This window comes from Notamacropus eugenii, chromosome 3 (assembly GCF_028372415.1).
Source record: "Notamacropus eugenii isolate mMacEug1 chromosome 3, mMacEug1.pri_v2, whole genome shotgun sequence".
NCBI classification, from domain to species: domain Eukaryota; kingdom Metazoa; phylum Chordata; class Mammalia; order Diprotodontia; family Macropodidae; genus Notamacropus; species Notamacropus eugenii.
Window position 1 is genome coordinate 224,462,775 of NC_092874.1, and position 22,534 is coordinate 224,485,308.

Sequence of the window (22,534 nt, forward strand, 5' to 3'; positions counted from 1 at the left end):
TGCGGAGTCCCATACCTCAAATCCAAGCCCAGCCCCTTTCTCTGCCTTCACTGCTCTCCCGAGGATGGAAAGGTTTCACCCGGGAGGACAGGATGCCCAACTATCCTATGGCTGGGCGGGGCTTAGTCCACGGGGCGTGGCCTTCGGGATGTGGTGGGAGGAGCTTCCCTCGTAGGCGGAAAGGAGCGAGGTGGAGCCTCCTGCTCTGGGGGCAGGGTCCTGGCTCGGCCAAACTCCGCCCCCTCGTCGACTGGAGGGGCTTATATAGAGAGCCCACCGAGGAGTCCAGGCCCCCTCTCAACCCGGAGGAGAAGCGGCCGAAGCTCCAGAGGATCTTGGAGCGGCGCCTTTCCGAGGATCGGCCTCGGGCCCGGGAGCCCCCGGAGCTTGGCCACAGCCATGACCCTCCGCCACCTTAGGAAGCTGCAGCAGAAGGAAGAGGCAGCGGCCGCGCCGGACCCTGCAGCCGCTGCCCCGGATCAAGGAGCGGCCCCGGCCCCGGCCCCGGCTCCGGCTCCGACCCCGGCCCCGGCCCCGGCCGCCTCGGCAGGGGAAGATCTGTACGCCGCGCTCGAGGACTACCACCCGGCCGAGCTGTACCGCGCGCTGGCCGTGTCCGGGGGGACTCTGCCCCGCCGCAAGGTGGGCTCGACCGCCCGCTCGAGTCCGGGGCCCCTAGTCCTGGCGCTCCCATCCCTGCGCCCCAGCGCCCCGCTTTGCTGGTGCTCCTCCTCCTCTCTCCATCTGGCTTTCTCCCCCACACCCCTCTGTTCTCCCCTCGCCTCCCATCCATCTCGCTCGCACATTCGAAATGTTTCTGCGGTCTGGGACCTCCCTGCCCGGGGACTCTGCTCCCCCTCTCCCCCTTCTCCTTTCCTTCGATCCACCCTCAGAACTTCCCCCCGCCCCCCGCCCCATCCCTTCTCCTTTGGGGACTCTTCCTCCTCTTCCCCACCCCTTCCCTGCTCAGTACTCTTCTCTTCCCACCTCCAGACCCTTTTTCTCCCCCCCCACTTCCAACTCGGGACTCTTCTTTCCCTTCTCCCCTCCCTATCCCCACTCCGGACTCTACTTTCCCTCCGCCCCATCCCAAGTCGGGACTCTTCTTCCTCCCCCCTCCCCACTCGGAACTCTTTAACACCCTGACCCCTCCCTCCCCCCAGACGTGACTATTGGCTTAGAGAGCTTGGTGCTGTTCCCTTCTCTGGAAGCTAGAGTAGGAATCCTACTGGCATGGCGGGGAGGAGTGGGGGGGTGAGGAGGGCGGGAAAGAGTCCTGGGGGTCCCAGAAAAGCTGGCGGGGACCCCTCTGTAAAGGCGGAGATGGGGAAGAAGGTCCAGAAGGAGGCAGAGGCATCTGTTTTGGATGTGGGCGGGAGGCAGGGAGTATTGGAGATTGCCCTTTAGCGTACCCAAGGGCTCTGTGTTGGAGAAAACCTCTGGTCTTGAGGGTAGAGAAAGGGATTGGAAAAGGGGCATCCAGGCTCCGGAGCTGGATGTCCTGGTCTGCTGACCCAGGGCGGGGGTGGGGGTGGTGTGGGGTGGAGATCCGGAGCTGCTAAGTCCCCAACAGTGGCCCCTAGTCTCTTTTCCAGAGCTGCCGGGGAGGGGGGGCGTCTTTGGGGCAGGAAGGATGCGAACCACGCCCTCCTTCACCCCGGCGCCACCTCCAGTCCTCAGAAGCTCTGGGGTTGAGGCAACTGGAAGACCCAGAGAAAGAGAGGAGGGGACGATAGAAAGCTCTTCCACGAGCGAACCGTTCAGGTTAACAAGGTGGCGGCTGGGAGGCATTCACAACACAAACCTTGTCTTCTTTCCTCCCCGGCACGGGCGCCCCAAGCCCCACCCCCACCTGCACCACCCCCTCTCCCCCACCCCCCACAATGAATGACTTGTTACATGTTAAGAATTTGCATTTTATGAAAATCAGATTGGGGAACAAAGAGGGCTCTCTCTGCCACCCCCACATCGAATTTAGAGGGACCCCTGCCCTGGGCTGCTTCTTTCCGGGACATTTCAGTGAGATGCAGGAGGTCACCCCTTGGGGGCCAACTAGGAGGGGTGAGGAGAGAGCAAGCAGAGGGAAGTGTTTTGTAGTTTGGGACAGATGTGGTGAGGGGAGGAATAGTGGAGTGGGGGCAGTGATCTGTTGGGAGGCATTTTAGAGCTAGGGTGAGGGTGGGCATATTGTTCACCAGCCCCAACTCCGATAAGCACACTTGAAATTCCACCTCCAAACAAAAACAGCTATTTTGGAGAAAGACCTGCTGAGTTGGCCATAGTAGGGTGGGTCATAGCTGGTCAGGATGCAACTGGGTCTTCAAAGCTGGATTTTCAGATTGCTGTTGGAGCAGCTCTGAACTCTAGGGTCCATGGGAGTCCTCAATAACGGCCAAGTGAATGAGTCAGGTGGGAGGGTGGTTAACATGGTCAAAGAGAGCTTGCCCCCCACTAGGAAGGTGGAAAGCCTGGGTTCTGGTTATGATCATATTGCCCTCGGGTCAGAATCCTGCTTCTTTCTCTGCCTCATCTGAGAAATGTTCCCTTTCACACTGTTCCCCCACTTTGGAGTCAGAGGACTTAAGTTTGAACTCCAGCTCTGCTACTTAGTAGTTGTGTTCTCTTGACAAGTCATTTAATATCTCCAGGCCTGAGTTTCCATATCTAATAAAACAAGTGGGTTGGACTAGATCAACTTTAAGGCCCCTTCTAGCTCTAAATCCTATGATTCTTCCCCTCTACCAGTTTCCCCCCTGATACAGAGGCCTCTTTGAAATAATGGGAGGCTCTTTGGCCTCCATCAGGGTCATTGGGTGGTGGTTTGAGCAACTGAGAGCCCAAAGGGTCAGAGGCTTCACTCTGTACATGGCCTGGGACAACTGTGGGTCACAGTCATCCCAGAAATACTTGCTGAATTGGAGCTGGAGCCCATACTTGATGAAAGATGACCTGAGAACAAGAACATGGCAGCAGGTTTGGTTCATGGTCTGATTTTGGCCTTTATTTTTTCCATTCTTCAGCCCTGGATTCATATCTCTTTCCCTTAACCCCATCCCAGGTAAAACTAGAAGTAGAGAGGGTGGATGCTAGATGCAGGATCCTGAACGACAGTGTCGTGCTCTGAGGCCAGGGTTCTCACCACCTACCCCATTGTTACCTGTGCAGGGGAAGTCAATCCTTGCTGAACCCTCTCCCCTCCCTGTTGTCCCTGCTGATTTCTCTCTCCTTCTTTCTTAGGGCTCAGGTTTCCGATGGAAAAATCTCAACCAGAGTCCAGAGCAGCAACGGTGAGCTGTCCTCCCCTTTCCCAGTCTCCTGTCCCACTTCTCCCCATTTAGGGAGGAGTGGGCCAGGTGGAAGAGTGGGCTGAGTAAAGGGGGTGGCAGAGAAGAAGGCAGTGGGAAGGTTTGAGTCATTGGGAGTTCTACAAAACACCCTTTTCTCCTCCCCCCCCCCCCCGCCCCAGCACTTACTGCCACATCCTTTTGGCAACTTTGGGGGCTGGAATGGGAGGTGGAGAAGCTGGGAAAGAGGGAGAAGGGGTTGCCTGCAGAGCTCTGGGAGTGGGGGCAGAGAATGAAAACAGCTCTGACTGCCTGCCATCCACCCACCCTAGATGATCTTCCCAGAGCCAGTTCAGCCTAAAATCCTAGAACATTGGACTGGTGAGGCCCAGTTCTGCTTCTTTTATGAGCTGTGACCTTGGGAAAATCACTTAACCCTATTTTACAGATGAAGAAACTAAGTTTTCCATAGATAGTTGGCTACCTATTTCATAGAAATGATATGAAAATCCAGTTAGTTGATGTATGTAAAACAGGAAATGATGCTAGGCTACTCAGAACACACTGCTGATCTCTGGTGCTTCAGGCTGTGGTCCCTTTCCTAACCTCAGAAAAAGATCCCGCACACCAAAGGACAGATGACCATTGCTCTCTGGTTTTTCCTATCTTTACCCTGGGAGGTGGAAAAGAAAGAGCCTCTGGGAATTGGGGGGCAGGTAACAGGAATGTAAATGTAACCTGGGGGGTGTACTCCCTCCAGGAGCAAAAGTGTCTCAGCCACTATGAGGGTTTTTTACGTAACCCTAAATTTGGAGGGGCCACCAGGGCAGCTTTTAGTTCTTCTGTGGGAAGGGTAAAAGAGAAGGAAGAAAGGGGGTGGAGTGGGGGTGTGTGTGCGCAAAGGAAACTGGTGGGTCTGGATCAGCTCCAAACCATTGTGTCCAGCCATTCAGCTCCCCCACTGTCCGGGAAGGGGCTGGCGGAGGCTGCTCTCCTCCCAGCCTGTCACATCTGGCACACTTCCCCCAACCCCCTCCTACTTTCACAGTGGGAAGGCCCAACCACAGCTGGGCAGGGCAGGCTGGGAGTTGGGCTGTGGTCTCCAGACAAGCCTGAGTGGGGGCCAAAGCTGTGCAGCAGATACTCCAGGGAGCTCAAAGTTGGACTCTGATTTTTGGGAGCACTGATAAAATGAGAGGAAGCCCCAGGGACAATATCTAAAGCTCCCCACCCTCCCTCCCACCACCAAAATAGCTTGTTCCCAGTGTTATAGCCTGACTGTTGTCTCCTGCAGGAAAGTGCTCACATTGGAGAAGGAAGAAAATGAAACCTTTGGCTTTGAAATCCAGGTTGGGAAAGGAAACGGTATTGGATGGAAATGGTAGTGGGGCTAGATGACTGAGCTGGGCTATTTAAGTGGGGGAAGGGGAGACTCGGGTTACAATGCCCAGCCTGGCTTCGTGGAGTTAAAGGTTTGATTGGGCTGTTTCAGACTTATGGCCTTCACCATCGAGAGAAGCAGAAAGTGGAGATGGTAACCTTTGTGTGCCGAGTTCATGAAGCCAGCCCAGCCCAGTTGGCAGGACTCACCCCAGGTGAGGACTCAAAACTGGATTTGGAAGCAGGGAAGGGAATACCCCAGAGAGATGGGCAGGGTAGGGACATGGCTCTGTTCCGTTCCTATGGGATCCTGAAAAATAGGGTGTATAGAGAATGGGAAATAAGGGTGAATCCTATTTGCTAACAGGGATAGACTGAGCCAAAGTGCCTTTCCTATCTCCTTATTTCTGGGGTTGGAATGTCAGCCAGTCCTCTCTTTAGGAAGGCCTGTCTTTCCCTGACTCACACTCTCCAGCACTTCTGCTGAATGAAATATATTAATAACATTTACTCCGTATTCAACACTGGAGCTAGAAAGAAAAAAGATAAAAGTCTCTGTTCTCAAGTTTTATTGGTGCCTTTGGATTTTCCATCACATTTATTTCCAAACATACTCATCCTCTACTAAGCAAGGCCTGCCTTGTAGTCATTTTTTAATTGGCTAAACCAATCAACCCATCTACTATGTCTGACCTCATATGGAACATTCCCATAAATGAAAGGAGGAAGCTTGATGCATTGATTTTCTTCAAGTGTTTCTCATACATTATCTCCTTTCTACCTGTGTGACCCTAGGCAAATCACTCCAGGTCTCAGTTTTCACAATGAAATGTACAACAAGGAATCCAGATTAATGAACTTTGCATTCTAGATCCTATGGTTCTATTTCAGTTGGTCCTTTTTGTATGTCATACACTATGCTAAGCAAATTTATTTCCTACCTGATGTGAGGTGGAAGGATCGTGTATCTTTATTTTGAAAAGTAAGCCTTGGAGTCAGTTGCCTGGGTCATGCAGTGAGTTAGTGGAAGAGAAGCAAGGACTTGTGATCCGGTCTCTCTAAGGTCCCTCCCAACCCTAGCATAGTCAATGAGGCAGCTTAGGTGTATGCGGTAGTGGATAGAGCACTGGGCCTGGAGGAAGAATGATCTGAGTTCAACTCCAGCTACACACACTTCCTAGCTGTGTGACCTTGGGCAAGTCATTTCATCTCCTTCTGCCTCAGTTTGCTCAATTATAGCAACTATTTCACAGGGTTATTGTGAGGATCAAATGAGCTAATATTTGTAAAATGCTTAGCTCAATCCCTAGCATGTAAACTTTTGTTGATGTTCAGCCCAATCCAACTGTTCCTGACCCCGTTTGGGATTTTCTTGACAAAGATCTTGGAGGGGTTCCCTATTTCCTTCTGAAGCTCATTTTACAGATGAGCAACTGAGGCAGATAGAGTTAAGTGACTTTCCCAGGGTCACATAGCTAGTAAATGCCAGAACGTAGATTTGAACTTCCTTACCTCAGGCCAGACACTCTACTCACTGGGCCATCTAGCTGTCTAGTACATAGAACAAACTTGGTAAATGCTTTTTTCCCTTTTCTGTGAACTTCAAGCCTAGGTCTCTTGCTTCTCAGTCTAGTTTGGGTTTTTTAGCTGTTTCTCCTTCCTCCCCAGCATTGCTAAGAAATGGGTCTCATGACAAGTTGTGGACTGAGTATAGATAACCAAATGGGGGCAGCAGAGGGGAAAGGACAGGAAAGGATGCAGGCATCAGGAAGAAGGGGTAGACCAAAGGCAGCATATGGCCGCTGTTCTCTCAGCTGGGAGGCCTGAGACAGGAGAAGCAACTGAGAAAGAACCTAAGGCAGAGAGAAAACAGCAGCTGTTGTAGCCAGTGCCAGGTGGAGGTGACTGTGTTTGGTGTGGGAAAGGTTGGAGGTGGGGGATGGGGGGGAGCTGACTTCCCCAGACAGGTGGTGGAGGGCAGAACTTCCTCTGGGCTACTCTCCAGGTATCTTTTAAATAATCTTCCCCACCCTTCTAGGCTAAAGAAGGAGAGAAAATAAATATTCTGGGGATGGGAGAGGTGGTTGTTGTTCAGTCATGTTTGGACTTTTCTGTGCCCCCATTTGGGGTTTTCTTGGCAAAGATACCGGAATGGTTTGTCATGTCTTTCTGCAGCTTATTTTACAAGATGAGGGAACTGTGGCAAACAAGGTTAAATGGCCAGGGTCACACAACTGGTAATTGTTTGAGGTCACATTTGAACTGAGGTCTTCCTGACTCCAGACCCCACACTTTATCTACTGTGCTACCTAGCTGTCTTTCCTTCCTGCGACACTTCCTAACCAATCCCCTAGCCATGCTGGGTCCCATCTGTGTGTGCATATGTGTGTCCCTGGACAAGTCACTTCTCAGGTATAAAATGTAAATAATTCTTGCTCTGTCTCTCTCAAAGAGTGGTTATGAGGAAAATCTGATGGGTAAACTATAGGGCACTTTGTAAATGGGAGTTATTATCTATTATATGTGCTACACAGGAGACACTATTGCCAGTGTGAACGGTCTCAACGTGGAAGGAATCAGGCACCGGGAAATAGTGGACATCATCAAAGCATCTGGCAATGTTCTCAGGCAAGCCCACGCAAACCCTGAGCACCTAAGCTTAGGGCACTGCTATCCAAAAGCCACCAAAGAAAATATAGACTCTATTAGAAAGACAAAGTGCCACAAAGGAGTAAGAGGGATGGGAACGAAATGCCTGGGAGGGAGAGAGGGCCTCTGGCTGAGGGGATCAGGCTGCATTTCACTTGGACCTTGAAGGACTGGTAGGGAGTTTAACATGTGGGTGGACGGGCTGGGGAATAAACTGTTCGTGTGGGCAAGACTACGACTGGAAAGTTTAGGGTATTCTATCCAAAAAGAGTGCGGAAGTTGAGTTTGGTTGAAGCGTAGGGGTGGGGGAAGGAAAGAGTAGAAGGCAGGTTAGGGGAAGGGGGGGATATGAAAGAGCTTAATGCCAGACCCAAGAAGTGGGGAGTAATGGTGGGTGAGAAGTGCTGCCACCATATTAGGGCCCTGGAGAAAGATTGGTCAGCTCAACTCAGCTTTGCGTTGGTGGCTTGGAGAAGATAATTCTTAGTAATTTGCTGGGCCCATAAACCTTTAGATTTCTCCTTCCTCTTCTCCTTTCTCTTTCCCCCTCTACCCCATCTCCTTCCCCAGACTGGAAACGGTGTATGGAACCTCCATTCGGAAGGCAGAGTTGGAGGCCCGGCTGCAGTATCTGAAGGTAGAGAAGGTCCAGATAACTCTTACCCTGGTCCACATAAGAAGCATCTTGCTTCCTCCAGCCCTCCTGGAGCCCTGGCTTCCTGGAGCCCTGGCTTCCTCAACCTGGGATTCTCTGGGCCCCATCTCTTTTGAAGGAAAGCATCTATATCCATGCTTCTTGGAAATGTGCCTTCTATTTATCCCTGCCCCCCAATTCTTGCTTCTATTGCCTGTCATACCCCCTATCTCTAGGTCTACTCAGGTAGTCTAATGGGGGGTACCTTCTTTTGCAGCAAACTTTATATGAGAAGTGGGGGGAGTATCGATCACTGATGGTGCAAGAGCAGCGACTAGTGCATGGTAAGTACGTCTTGAATAGTTGCTAACTCCAGCTCTCCGCGCCGCCCCGCCCCCCCCATCTCCACTTAAGGCCTGCCTGTCCTTCAGCGGGGGAGGATAAGTTCTTGAATAATTATTTAGGCCAGGTCCTCCTTGTTCTTCTGAGGGTGGGAAGGGTAGTGTCCCATTCACCTGTTTCCTTTCCCCTACTCGCTCTCCCCCCCTCACCCCCCAAGGAATCTGGGCCATCTGGGCCCCAGCCCTCACAGGCTTTTCCTCTGTTGCATTCCCATGCTCCCGGCCCTCCTTCTGCCCAGGTATCGTAGTGAAGGATCCCAGTATCTACGACACGCTGGAGTCTGTACGCTCCTGCCTCTACGGGGCCGGCCTCCTCCCGGGCTCCCTGCCCTTTGGACCTCTGCTCTCCTCCCCAGGCAGCGCCCGAAGCAGTTCAGGCCGGCCCCGAGAAGGCTCTGATGACTCAGTCTACCACACGTGCTTCTTTGGAGGGGCAGAGCCCCCAGCCCTGTGCCCTCCAACCCACACGCAGGCTCCACCCCCACCCCCGGCGCCCCGGCCTCTGTTGAGTCGCAGCGCCAGTGTCAAGTGCCCAGGACCCGGAGGAGGCGGGGGTGGTGGCACCTTGGGTCAGCTGTGGACTGAGGCCCGGGAGCAAGGCCTGTGCGGCCCCGGGCTGCGCAAAACTAAGTACCAGAGCTTCCGCCGGCGGCTGCTCAAATTCATCCCAGGACTGAACCGTTCCTTGGAGGAGGAGGAGAGTCAGCTGTAGGGGGAGCCCAGGGCCTGCGGTGGGCCGGCCGAAAGGGGGGAGAGGGAGACTAAAGTTATTTATTTATTTATTCAGCAGTTCCTGCCACTGGGCTGGAGGAGCTCGAGTATTGGGCATGATCAGGGTGGAAGGGCTTTGCCTGACCGCCCACTCCCCCTCACCCCCACTTCTCGCATCTGGCTGACCTCTTAAAGGAAGAAGCTGTTGAGAAGAGAGTTTTGCGTCCTGGCGGCGAGGCTCTCTCCCTGACAGCCCTTTGGGGAAAGGAGCAGGGCGTTTGGCTATCCTGGCTGGGTCTGTGGAGCAAAAGGCAAAGACTGGGGGAATCTGTGTATGGGGCTTATAAAGTATAAACCTCCTGGAAGGGGGCAGGGCCTAGTTCCTGAGCCTCTAGTGCCTTGTGGGGTACGCCCTGCACCATGGATGGAGTTCTGGGAATTCTGCCCGACATACTGGCTGCTCCTCAGCTTCACCGTGCTCCTCTCCTCTCATCTCCATCCCAACACCCAGTTCCGCCAGGAAAAGGATTACCCAAACTCTTGCCCTCTTCTCTGTTCTCGCCCAGGGGCCAGTTGGAATGGCTCACATTTTCCTGAGCTTCTGTGGGACTGCTTCTAGGTTCATCCCCTTTCTCCGCTGCTCTTGACCATAGAAGGGCTGGGGACCCCAGAATGGCTCTGTTAATAAGTGAAGTCAGTTTCCTCGTACTTATCAGGGCGTTCTAGGAAGAGACCCACGGAGGAGCCCTGGAGGAACTGTGAAGTGGGGCTCATCCTGAGAGTTTGGCCACACCCACCTGAAGGACTGAATTAAGGCGGGGAGGGTCGTGGGGGAAACAGACTGTTTCAATGTTCCACAATTTGTTGCTTCAAAAGGACATACTATAAAAAAAAAAAAACAACTTTTTTTTCATTTTGTGTTGCTTGTTGACTACTGGGGGAAGGGAGGGAAGGAGAGCTGGGAGGATAACGGCCCCTAATCTTTCTATATTTTGCATCTCATTTGCATTTTTCCTTCCGCTTTTGGACCTGACCAGGACGCATAGTGTAGAGAAAGAGCCCTGGGTTTGGTCCTGTAGATTCTCAGAGACTTTTGAAAGGTTTAACCCTGTTCAATCCCTGTTCTTCCCTGACCACACCATGAACACAGTTCTGAGTTTCAGAGAGATTTGGATTCTAGTTCAGCTACATGGTGCAGTGAATAGAGCACCCTACTTGAAATCAGGAAGACTTATTTTACGAAGTTCAGATTTAACTTCAGACATTGACTGGCTGTATGACCCAGGGTCACTTAATCCTGTTTGCCTCAGTTTCCTCATCTGCAAAATGAAATGGAGAAGGAAATGGCAAACCATTAAAGTGTCTCTGCCAAGAAAACCCCAAACGGGGTCATGAAAAGTCAGACAGGAGCAAACAACAACCAGCTTTATGAGAAGCTCTATAAAGAAGGGGTTTTAAACTTGGGGTCCATCGACCCCTTCTGTGGGTAGATTAAAGGAGGTCTGTGAATTTATTTTCTAAAAAATATTTGACAATTTATTCCTCTGTATACCTACTTATTTTATTTTAAAAACGAGTCCATGACACAAAAATGTTAACCCCTGCTGTTTCAACCCTATTCAATCCCTGCTCTTTCCCATCCACACCGTGAGTAATCTTGGGTTTCAAAGACCTAGGTTCGAGTCCTGATCTACTTTTCACTTAATTGGGCAAATGATCTGGGGCAAATCCTCTGGGGAGACCCTCTGAGTCTCCATTTCATCACCTCTAAAATGAGAATTTTAGACCTATAATAGTCACAAAGGTTTCTTCCAGCTTTGATATTCCATTAGCCTGAATTGTTGGAATTTTTTTTTTTAACGAGTGATTTTTCCTGCCCTTTGTTCCCCAACATTCACCCTGGCCAGCTCTTACCCTTGAAATACACCCCGTTCCTCCTCTTGGCCTATTGAAGTCATCTTCCTTCAAACCCAGTTCAAGCAATATCCCTTCCAGGAAGCTTTTTCTTCTCCCTCCGCCCTCCATGAAGGTGTCTTTTCCTTCCCTCAATCCAAAATTCCAGAGAACCTTGTGTGAATCTCTCCTTTATCCCTATCACTTTCCAACCTCTAGAATAGTTGCCCCTCCAAGGCAGGCAGGGGAAATTATTTAAATCACTCTTTGAGGGGGGGCGGAGCCAAGATGGCGAAGTAGAAAGACGCACATACACATAGCTCCGAACCCACAAACCACAGAATGGCAGAGGGGACTAACCCAGGGCGAATTCTGCACCCAGAGACCACGGAATATTGGAGCGAGGGAGATTTCTGTTCCGGAGAGACCTGCAAACCTCTCACGGGGGGTCCTTCGCACCGTGGACTGGGCGCCAGGGTGGGTAGCAGAGAGCAACCATACCGCAGCAGCGACACTGTGAGAAAAAGATCCGAGAGGGCTACGGGACGGGATCTCCAGCGGCCACGCGGGTCTCCCCACCCACAGAGGGACCAGCAAACCTCTCGCAAAAAGTCCGTCGCGCTGCAGACGCGGTGCCCAGCCCGGACCGGCGGCGGTGGCGGCGGCCACGGCTCCGAGAGGCACAGATCTGAAAGGGCTCCAGAGGCGGGATCTTCAGCGGCAGCACGGGCCCCCCCACCAACAGGTGACTGACGGGGATAGGTGAGAGAGTCTCTTTGGCGGATTGAGAGGGGAGTGAGGTGCCCCCAAGGCTCGGCCCCCCCCCCCCGGGAGGTGGGGGCTGAGAGGCGGCTGCGGACGGGGGCTCCCCAAGCCAGCGGGAGCCTGGATCCATTGTGGAAGGTCTGTGCATAAACCCCCTGAGGGAATTGAGCCAGAGAGGCGGCCCTGCCCCTGACCTCAGCACCTGAGCCTAATTTAACACTGAATAACAGCCCTGCCCCCGCCAAAAATCCTAAGGCGGGAAGCAGCATTTGAATCTCAGTCCCCAAACGCTGGCTGGGAGGACCAGGAGGCGAGGTGGGTGTGAGGAGAACATTCAGAGGTCAGGCCACTAGGTAGAGAAAATGCCAAGAAAAGGGAAAAGAAATAAAACTATTGAAGGGTACTTTACTGGAGAAAAAACACTTCCTCCCTTCCTTTCTGATGGGGAGGAACAAGGCTTGCCATCAGGCAAAGACACAGAAATCGAGGACTCTGTGTCCCAGCCCACCCAATGGGCTTGGGCCATGGAAGAGCTCAAGAGGAATTTTGAAAATCAAGTTAGAGAGGTGGAGGAAAGACTGGGAAGAGAAATGAGAGGGATGAGGGAAAAGCATGAAAAGCAGATCAGCTCCCTGCTAAAGGAGAACCAAAAAAATCTTGAAGAAATTGGCACCTTGAGAACTAGCCTAACTCAGCTGGCAAGGGAGGTGCAAGGGGCCAATGAGGAGAAGAATGCTTTCAAAAGCAGAATTAACCAAATGGAAAAGGAGATTCAAAAGCTCACTGAAGAAAATAGATCTTTCAAATCTGGAATGGTACAGATGGAAGCTTTGGACTTTTCGAGAAAGACAGATATCTCAGAACATACCGCGCAGATTCGAAAAATGGAAGATAATGTGAAATATCTTATTGGAAAAACAACTGACCTGGAAAATAGAATCAGGAGAGACAATGTAAAAATTCTGGGACTACCTGAAAACCATGATCAAAAGAAGAGCCTAGACATCATCTTCCATGAAATTATCAAGGAAAACTGCCCTGAGATTCTAGAACCAGAAGGCAAAATAAATATTCAAGGAATCCACCTATCACCGCCTGAAAGAGATCAAAAAGAGAAACTCCTAGGAGCATTGTGGCCAAATTCCAGAATTCCCAGGTGAAAGAGAAAATATTGCAAGCAGCTAGAAAGAAACAATTCAAGTATTGTGGAAATACAATCAGGAGAGTACAAGACCTGGCACCTTCTACATTGAGGGATAGAAGGGAATGGAATAGGATATTCCAGAAGTCAAAGGAACTAGGACTGAAGCCAAGAATCACCTACCCAGCAAAACTGACTATAATACTTCAGGAGAAAAAATGGTCTTTCAATGAAATAGAAGACTTTCAAATTTTCCTGATGAAAAGACCAGAGCTGGAAAGAAAATTTGACTTTCTAACACAAGAATGAAGAGAACCATGAAAAGGCGAACAGCAAAGAGAAATCATAAGGGACTTACTAAAGTTGAACTGTTTACATTCCTACATGGAAAGACAGTATTTATAACTCTTGAAACATTTCAGTATCTGGGCACTGGGTGGGAGTACACACACACACACATGCACACACGTACACATACATAGAGACAGAGTGCACAGAGTGAATTGAAGAGGATGGGATCATATACTAAAAAAAAAAAAAAAAGACGAAATCAAGCAGTGAGAGAGAAATATTGGGAGGAGAAAGGGAGAAGTTATATGGGGCAAATTATCTCTCATAAAAGAGGCAAGCAAAAGACTTATTAGTGGTGGGATAAAGAGGGGAAGCAAGAGAAAAACACGAGGTCTACTCTCATCACATTCCACTAAAGGAAAGAATATAATGCACACTCATTTTGATAGGAAAACCTATCTCATAATACAGGAGAGTGGGGGACAGGGGCACAAGCAGGATGGGGGGGAGGATAGAGGGGAGGGCATAGGGAGGAGAATGAAATACGAGGTCGACACTTATGGGGAGGGAAAGGACCATAAGAAAATAGAAGTAATGGGGGACAGGACAGGACGGAGGGAAATACAGTTAGGCCTATGCAACACAACTAGTATGGAAATCATTTGCAAAACTAAACAGATATGGCCTATATTGAACTGCCTGTCTTCCAAGGGGAAGGGGTAGAGAGGGAGGGAGCTAAAGAAGTCGGAACTCAAAGTGTTAGGACCAAATGTAATGTTCTTACCACTGGGTAACAAGAAATACAGGTTAAGGGGTCAAGAAAGCTATCCGGCCCTACAGGACAAAAGAGAAGACGGAGACAAGGGCAGGGAGGGAGGATAGAGGAGAGAGCAGATAGGTCACAGGGGCAATTAGAAAGCTTGGGTCTGGGGGGGGAGGGGAAAAAAGGGGAGAAAATTTGTAACCCAAAATTGTGTGAAAATAAATGTTAAAAGTTTAATTAAAAAAAAAATCACTCTTTGAGCGACCTTTAATAAGTGTGCTGAATTTAACTGGGGGCTTGGCTGAGCTGGTCAGCAGGTTTTCTCTGTCTGTCTCTGTCTCTGTCTCTCTCTGTGTGTCTCTCTCTTTCCTCTCATTTCTCTGTCTCTCCTATTTTCCTGTCTCTGTCTCTGTCTCTCTGTCTCTCTCTGTTTCTGTCTCTCTCTTTCTCTCCACTCCCAGCAAGCTATCTCTCTTTTCCCATGGGACCCAGAGGTCTCTGAGTGATGAAGTACAATTTCCCAGTTCCTTCTACTTCTTCCCTTTCTCTTTATTTGAAAGAAACTTGTCATTATGTGATGTATCTCTTTCACTCTAAATCTAATTCTCTCCTGGCCAACTCTCCCTTAATCCCTCCCTTGGATCTGGACTTTGACCCAAGTTAAAAGGACACAGTGTCTCTGATGGCTGTGACGTTGGACAAGTCCAAGGGTAGGGAACCTTCCACTTTGAGAACACTCCTGGACCTCCAGGTCCTCAAGTGGCGCTCTTTGACTGAATCCAAACTTCACGCACTTGAAGACCTAGAGGGTCACATGTGACCTCAAGACCGCAGGTTCTCCACCCCTGGACAAGTCACCCAACCTCTCAACTTCAGTTTTCTTATCTGTAAAATGATTACACTTGCATTTCCTTCAGTCACAGATTTGTGAGAAAAGTGCTCTAGAAAGAAATTGTCTATTGTCCCTAATCCAGGAACCAAGATTCCAATCTGCTTGGTTGGATTAGAGTTCTAGCTGGGCTACCTGTGTCTTCCCATCCCCCTCCAGGTCTCACCTGGAGAAACAACCCAGTTGGGTAGCTCTGAAGGGAGCTGGGGTTGGGCCCTTATTTGAACAGCTGGTCTGCGGTGGTGGTGAGCCTCTCCAGCTGGGAGGAAGGGGGAAAAGAACTAAAGGGAGAGGGGAGGTCCTTGCAGTCTCTAGGGAGAATGATTAGGTGGCACTCTGTTCCTTTGTTTCCCAGAGTCCCACGATTCTGGGTGGCCAGCTGCCAGGCAATCTCTAAGCACCTTCAGAGTGTTGCTAAACTGGGAGGTGAGAAAGGATTAATCCTCCCCCTTTCTAGAGAGGATTCCCACCCCCAGATGGGGGAACCCAGATCTTCAACCAGCCACTGCTCCTGACTACAGCCTCTCCCCACTTCTTGACCTTGTTCTCCCAGGAGATCAAATTAGCTCAAATAGGAGGATTAACAATCCCATAGCAACAGGGCAGGTCCCCAAGGGAAGGGAGAGAGGCAGACCAGGCTTCTGGGTGGCATTTGACTGTGACACATGGTGGGTTCCATGTTGGGTGGGTTTGGAAGCTGGGTTGGGGGGGGAGGCTGAGCATCACCTCTCAGCTGATCAGATGACGAATTGGCACCGAAAGCCTCCTGCCGTGTAGGTGGGTGACAGCGAATGACTAATGCGGGAGCTGAGATGCTTAAAATTAACCCAGAGAGTGTGCTCAGTGGAGGGGGGTGGGGAGGGCTGTGTGTATGCACAGTGAGAGGGGGGTAGGGCAGAGGGATAGGGAAACAGGGACAGGAGAACCAGATGGGATGCTTCCTTGTCACTGAACCTGTCTCCTGCTCCTCTCTGTAGTTTGGAGGTTCCGTAAGCCATTGAGTACTGACAATTCTCTTTTCCTACTCCCCCTCCTCCATCTACATATTCAAAGGAAAAGACTAGATCCCTCAATTCCTTCCCGTGCTGAACAGCTGGACACAACTTTGAGATGTAGTTTAGGCATAAGACTCTCCTAAATATATAGCTCTTCTGATGCCCAGGCACTGAAGGGAGAGCTTGATGTCATCCCCTACCCTTCTCCCCCAAACCCTGTTCTTGCAGCTCTCAGAAGAAGCTCCATATCAGCCCATTTGGGTAGTCTGTACTCTCTGGGATACAGACAGAGGAGGAGATGTAGGTTCTGTTCCTGGGAGGGCTTTAGTCTAAGGCAGTGTGAATAGTAATAATTCATAATAATAATCATAAGCATTTATATGGCATTTTAAGGCACAAAAGGCTTTACAAATGTAATCTTATTCCATTCTTACAACTCTAAAAGTTAGGTGATATTCTACTTGCTACTCCTATCCACATTTTGGAGATGAGGAAACTGAGGCAGATAAAAGACTTGCCCAGGGTTACAAAGCTAGCATCTGAGATTTGAACTTAGATCTTCCCAACTTCAGGCTCAACACTATCTACTGCACTACCTATGGAAGAAATGGAAAGAGCTCTAGATTGAGAGTTAAGATTCCAAAATAGCAAACCTAGCATTCAGCAGAGGTTTCCTGACTCACAGGACTAAATTCTTTTTGTACTGCCATGGGTAATATTGTTGGTATTGCCTTTACATACAACAAAAGTTATTTGTGGATAGGGTAGACTCATTCTCTGTTTCCCCAGAGGAGATGGACTAAAGCCATAGTAAGAACAGAGGTTAGACTTCAAGAACTTATGGACCGTCATGCTAGGCTAGGGAACAAAGGGAAGCAGGGGGTGACTCCTCAAGCTCACAAGAAAATAACCCTGTTTGCTTTGGGGAAAGGGCTGGTCTACAAATCCAACACCACCAAGCTGGATGCAGAGACCTTAGGAGAAGGCCCCACAATGACTATAAACTGTGCCTGTGATCTGGTCGGTCAGGGTGGAAGGGAGTCCAAGAGGCAAGAGGAGAGCATCTGACCACCTTGGACTCAGAGTTTAATATACTTTGATAGTGGATTAAGAAGAGGGGGCCATGAACTGAATTGTCTCCTGAAATGTTCGTTGAGAGTGGGTGTCATCTGCCCCCTGGTGGTGTATATTGGATACTACTCCTCACAATTCAACCTTGTACTAGAAAAGATTGTCCTTCTCAACTCATCAAAATTCACAGTATTTAAGAGCTGGGATGATCCTTAGAGATGATCTAGGCTGGGGGTGGGGAACCTGTAGCTTTGAGGCCGCATGTGGCCCTCTAGGTCGTCAAGTGCAGCTCTTTGACTGCATCCAAACTTTACAGAACAAATCCCCTTAATAAAAGGATTAAGTCAAAGGGCTGCACTTGAGGACCACATGTGGCCTTGAGGCTGCAGGTTCCCCATCCCTGATATAGGCCAATCTTCCTATTTTAGGAGGAGGAAATTATGACAAGAGAAGGGAAGGGTCTTACTTAGAGTAACACAGGGGAGGGGCATTATGACTCTATTCCTTCCTCTCTGTCAAACAGACCCATCTCAGGGTTACCTTCCAATCCTTCTACCCACACAATCTTTCATACCCACCTAAGACATTCTGATATGTGATTGGGGGGTTCAGACTTGGATTCAGGTCCAGCTTCTGACACATACTGGCTGTGTGTCCTCTCGGTATTCAAGCCAACTGTCCAAGGCTATGAGTCACAGAACAATCTGTTGAATCTGTATTGCAGGAGGGAGCTTCCTCATCAAGAGTTACTTACAGCAATGAAATTTCAGACCTAGACAAAGAAAAAAAGGAGTTGGGAAGCATAATCCTAAGAAAAACTCAAATTCACCCAGAAAAACATTATAAATGCTATGGCAAGTGGCCTGTACTTTCAGTAGGAGTTCTGGGTGGCACTAGCCATGCCTGAATAGCAGCCCATATCTAACTTGTTTCTTACTTTCTGTAAATATAAAAACAGGTTGTCAATTAAGTAATTGATTAACCAGCAAGGGAGTGCTGGAGGGTGGTTTTTGGAGCAGAAAGTGGGTCTAATTCTTATCTAAGTATCTTTTCTCCTTGAACCTGTTTGATCTTGGCTTAATTCTTCCTCCAATACAACCTCTCCTGTTTGCTTAGAGAAATTATCCTCTCCAACTAGGTTCCAATCTGACACATCAGGTAGATGTGCTGATTTGGGAAATCAGCAACAGTATCTGTGTTGGGAATTGAATTGTTAACACTGTTAAGAAGATTCTATTATGGATTCAATCTGGAATGGAATCAATGAAGGGTAGGCCTTAATTTGGTCAATTGATTGTGCCATCCTTGATCATCAGGTTTTCATCAAAGTAACCAGTGCACATCCTTCCACTGGCTTTTCTAGAGGTATCCGAATCCTTACTGCTCACCACAGAGTGACTCTGTACTCTTAACCTCTTAATCTACTCTCCACTCCAACCACCCAGTACTCCCATGACTCCTGGCACTGTGAGCTCATTGATCTTGATTCACTTTTGACACAGGGGTATGGAAAAACAAAATGGAATATCACTCTAAAATATCAAAATTATGGAAATCTTTATCTGGCTCTATTCCCCCATCCCTATTTTCTGAAAGACCTGCTCCATGCTGACCAATTCTCTTCTATATTCCACAGGCAATCCACCCCATGGCCACACACGATCTATTATACAAAGACAATGAATTCATTGCTTTTTAAAAGCATCTCAGCCTGATCCACCTCCCAATGAACTATCCTTCTCTGATTAGGGGTGATGGGGAGAAGAGGAGAAAGATTAAAGGAAGGAGTTGTATGGCTGGAACCTACTGGAATCAGTTCTACAATCTGAGAATATGGGGAAAGGTTTTGGAGTTGGGAGAGAGAATCAGGAATCAGTTTCCAGATTTTGTGGTGATTGAGGTTTCCTTGTGGTTGCCAGTTCTACTTCTACACTGATTCCGTCTTTGTGTCTGGTCAATGGCCTGTCTCACTAACCTATTAACTTGGTTCCATCTCTGCCTCAGCCAGTGTTGCTCTCCATGATCTAGCCCACATCTTCCTTAGATGTACAATGTCAGCAGCTGGAAACTGAGAGACTTCCCCCACTCCATTTCTAAGTCTTTGCTTCTCTGTTGCTGGCTGCATGGATGGAAAGAGAATGACCCTCTGAAAGGGAAGAATCTTGGGCCAGATAGCCTTTCTATCTGGCCAGTCATGGGTATTGTCTGGAGGAAGGGTCAACTTGTAGGCCCACATCCAACTCTGAACCTCTTACGTGATTTCATCTATTCAATAAGACTACCTTGGGTAATTTCCCACTTTCGATATCAGTTTCCCTTTTGGCAGCCCTCAAGGCCCCTCAGACTTCCACAGAGATGAAACATGTTGCTGATCCTGCTTTGTTTGTTAGGATTAGGTTGGCTTGGTATAACAGTTTTTGTTTGGATAGGGTTGAGGGTGGGCAAGTCATTAAACATTTATTAAGCCCTTCCTATACATCAGGCACTGTGCTAAGAACTGAGGAATAAAGGCAAAACTCTTATCTCTGCCCTCACAGAGCGCATATTCCCATCCATGATGGAAACAACACACAAAAGAATTAGGGACATAGAAAATCCATATAGAGTAGATGGAAGGTAACCTGAGATGGGTAGATTCCAGAAGGGGAAGTGAGGACCAGGAAAGTCTTCTTACAGAAGGGAGGATTTGAACTGAGTCCTTTAAGGAAGCCAGAGAAACAGACTGCATGCAATCCTGGGAGGAAGGGGGAGAAAATGTAAAAATTATGGAAGTAAATGTTGAAAAATTGAAATTAATTAATTGGAAAAGAAAAAGGAAGCCAGAGAAACTTAGAAGTAGAGGTGAAGGGTCAGAGCATTCTAGCCATTGGCAGCATAGACTTGCAAAGACTTGAAACAACAAGGACAAAGTCTGTGGAGGGGAATAGTCTAAGAAGACTGGAAAAACAGAAAAGAGCCAGGTTAGAAAAGCTTTAAATGTCAAACTGAAGACTTTATATTTGATGCTGAAGGTAAAGGGAAGTCTACAAAGCAGGGCAGTGACATGGAGAGACCTACACTTTGGGGGAAACATCATCTTTGCTGCTGTCCAAAGGGTGGGTCAGAACGGGGAGAAGTAGCAATCCAGTTGAGAGGGGATAAGGACCTGAAGTAGGGTTGTGGCTGAGTGAGCAGTGTGTGGAGAGAGGTTACAATGGCAGAAAAGCTAAGGGACCTCCTCCCCCTTTCCTCTTCCCAGAAAGGTTAATCTTCCCCTCATCCCCTCCACCCTACCACACTCCCAGGGACACCCTCCCATCCTCCCCTGCTTCTCTGACACCCACATGGGACATTCTCATATTCTCATACATAGCCACCTACAGTATCGTGCTCCCTACTTTTGTGCTACGCCGCCACCCCCCACCCCAGGCACGCAATAAATAGACATTTGCTCCCATCACTATCATCACATCCCCACATGCATCATTAAAGCCACTCCTCCACAGCAAACGTCTCTCTACCCTTAATCACGCTCCCCCTCACCAACCCTTAGCTTCCATCTCAAGCCTCCTACTAAAGAACTAACTTTGCAGTCCCACTCAATACCCCCTCCCCATTCCCAAATTCCACAGAGGTTGGAGAACCCAAGGGAGGGGGAAGTTAAGAGTCTTATGATGAGGGTAAGTACAGAAGCATGAAGTAGCACTGCCCCCTGCTGGACAGAGCCACAAATGGATCCTTCATAGACCACATGCTCTTCCTTCTCATTCCCTCTCCTTTGTTTCTCTTGCCCATTCCTATACTCTACTCCAGTGTGGGCTTGATCTCCACTCCTATCTTCTTGCCTGTCTTTTTTTTTTAAATTTTAAAAGCAATTTAATTCAACTCTCCCATCTTAGAGATGAAAAAAACAAGTCTCTCAAAGTTAAAGGGTAGGTACAACATTATCCAGCTTAGACTTCTTTTTTGTACTGTGACCATGGAGCTCCCTTTTCTTACTTTAATTTACTCTCCTGTAAAGTGGAGATAATTATTTTCTCTCCATACAATTCCTCCTCCTGAAAAGTATGGGTAAAATATACTTTGAGAGTTTAACAGATCACTTCAGAAAAGCAACTGCCCCTCTTCTATAGACCCACCCCCATTCTTCTGCTTCAAAATCACCAAACCAGGGGTCTAGATGGCTGCTCAGGTCTCCCTTAAGTCCAAAATTCCATGACCTTTTTTTTAGTTTTCTTTCTCTTAAATAGCCCCCAGCAAAGGGGCCATGGATAGATTAGGAAGTCTGTGAACTTAGGAAAAAAATTAAATCTTTATTTTTATTGATCTTTTGTTTCCTTTGTAGTCTTATATATTTTATGTATTTAAAAGCATTATTTGGAGAAGGGTTCCATAGGCTTCAATAGCCTGCCAAAGGGATACATGACCGGAAGAAAAGGTTAAGAACTTCCACTTTATGCATTTCCCCCTGGGGACTCATGATCTCATAGTCACATCGACTGCTGAGGTCAAATGTGACCTCAGGGATTTTCTACAGATAAGGTAATTGAAGTCCATAGTTGGGAAGTGATTTGCACATAATCACAGATTGTATATGTTACAGAAGTTGGACTAGAACCCAGACCCTGAGGCATCTAGCTGCCAGAGGGGAGAGAGCTGGTATCTATCAGGATTGGAATCAGGAGGACCTGAGTTCAAATACAGTCTCAGATACTTACTAGCTGTGTGACCCTGGGCAAGTCACAACCCCAAATGCCTCAAAAAAAAGAACCTAGAATCCACTCTCAGTTCATTGATTTTTACAATCAATCATGTGCAAGGATGGGCATTGTGGTGTACCCCTGTGGTTTCTGGGGAAGCTGAGGCTGGTGAATCCATTGAATTGTTGAGTTCTCAGCTGTAGTAGGGCTAAAAGCAAGTCGGTATCCTTACTAAATCTCTCCCCACTATGGACCTCCAAGGAACCTATAACTGTTTCAGGTCAGAAAAATGGAGCAAGTTAAAGCGTGTATGTCTATCAGTGTTGGAATCAGACTCACAAGTGACTGGGCAAGACCAAATTTTCCCACCCACCTTGAAAAAAAAAACAACTACCTTGCTCCAATCCTGGTTTGGAGGATCTTAGGATAAATCTAACTAGAGGTTGAAAATCTAAGGTAGAAGGAGAGGTGAAAATGATGAGAATAAAGAAAAGTTAGTACCAAAAAGAATGGATGCAGAGAGTATACATTCCAGATGAGGAGACAGAATTGTTTTAGGAGTCCAGATTCTATTTGGCACCCATCACCCATCTCAACCACATCACCCCAAACTTCAATGTGACCCTTGGTTGGGAGAAAACCCCACAATCTGAGGAACACTGTGGAATAAGCAGCTGGATTTTACAATAGAAAGAGTTCTGAGAGAGACCCACAGTTTTCTCTCCAACCAGCCTTTTATCTGGTCTGTTCAGAATAAAAGGGGTGAAATGAAAAGCATAACTTTTATTCTATTTTACTGTAGAGTGATTTCAAGCCTGGGATGAGGCCACCAACAGTTTCATGAACACTCACAGCCCTACCCCAGGACTTTGATTTCATCCTTTTATTTAGTGCTTGTTCAGTTCCCTGGAGAAGAATGCCCCAGTCCACCACTCGAGGTAAGTTCCTTTGATGCACCTGGGATTGGAGAGTTTAAATACCCTGGTTT

General features: G+C 48.6%; 1 protein-coding gene across 2 annotated transcripts; it reads left to right on the forward strand.

The window, feature by feature from the left end:
* Window positions 1–284: 284 nt before the first annotated feature.
* Window positions 285–9,972, forward strand: TAMALIN (trafficking regulator and scaffold protein tamalin). 2 transcript variants are annotated; one of them, XM_072654722.1, is made up of 8 exons: window positions 285–642; window positions 3,238–3,287; window positions 4,579–4,633; window positions 4,777–4,879; window positions 7,199–7,292; window positions 7,884–7,950; window positions 8,225–8,291; window positions 8,588–9,972. In XM_072654722.1, exons 1-8 carry the CDS (start codon window positions 400–402, stop codon window positions 9,058–9,060), a joined length of 1,152 nt encoding a protein of 383 aa, XP_072510823.1. In that variant the 5' UTR covers window positions 285–399; the 3' UTR covers window positions 9,061–9,972. The 2 variants fall into 2 exon arrangements, with proteins under 2 accessions (XP_072510823.1, XP_072510824.1); XM_072654723.1 differs by lacking the exon at window positions 4,579–4,633 and having other exon boundaries at window positions 514–642.
* The last annotated feature ends 12,562 nt before the right edge of the window (window positions 9,973–22,534 follow it).

Bases quoted from the DNA above. Each gene is read 5' to 3' on its own strand.
- TAMALIN (XM_072654722.1), top strand. From the start codon at position 400: ATGACCCTCCGCCACCTTAGGAAGCTGCAGCAGAAGGAAGAGGCAGCG. The intron at 7,293-7,883 runs GCAAGCCCACGC...CTCCTTCCCCAG, and splicing joins GCATCTGGCAATGTTCTCAG to ACTGGAAACGGTGTATGGAA. The intron at 7,951-8,224 runs GTAGAGAAGGTC...CTTCTTTTGCAG, and splicing joins CCCGGCTGCAGTATCTGAAG to CAAACTTTATATGAGAAGTG.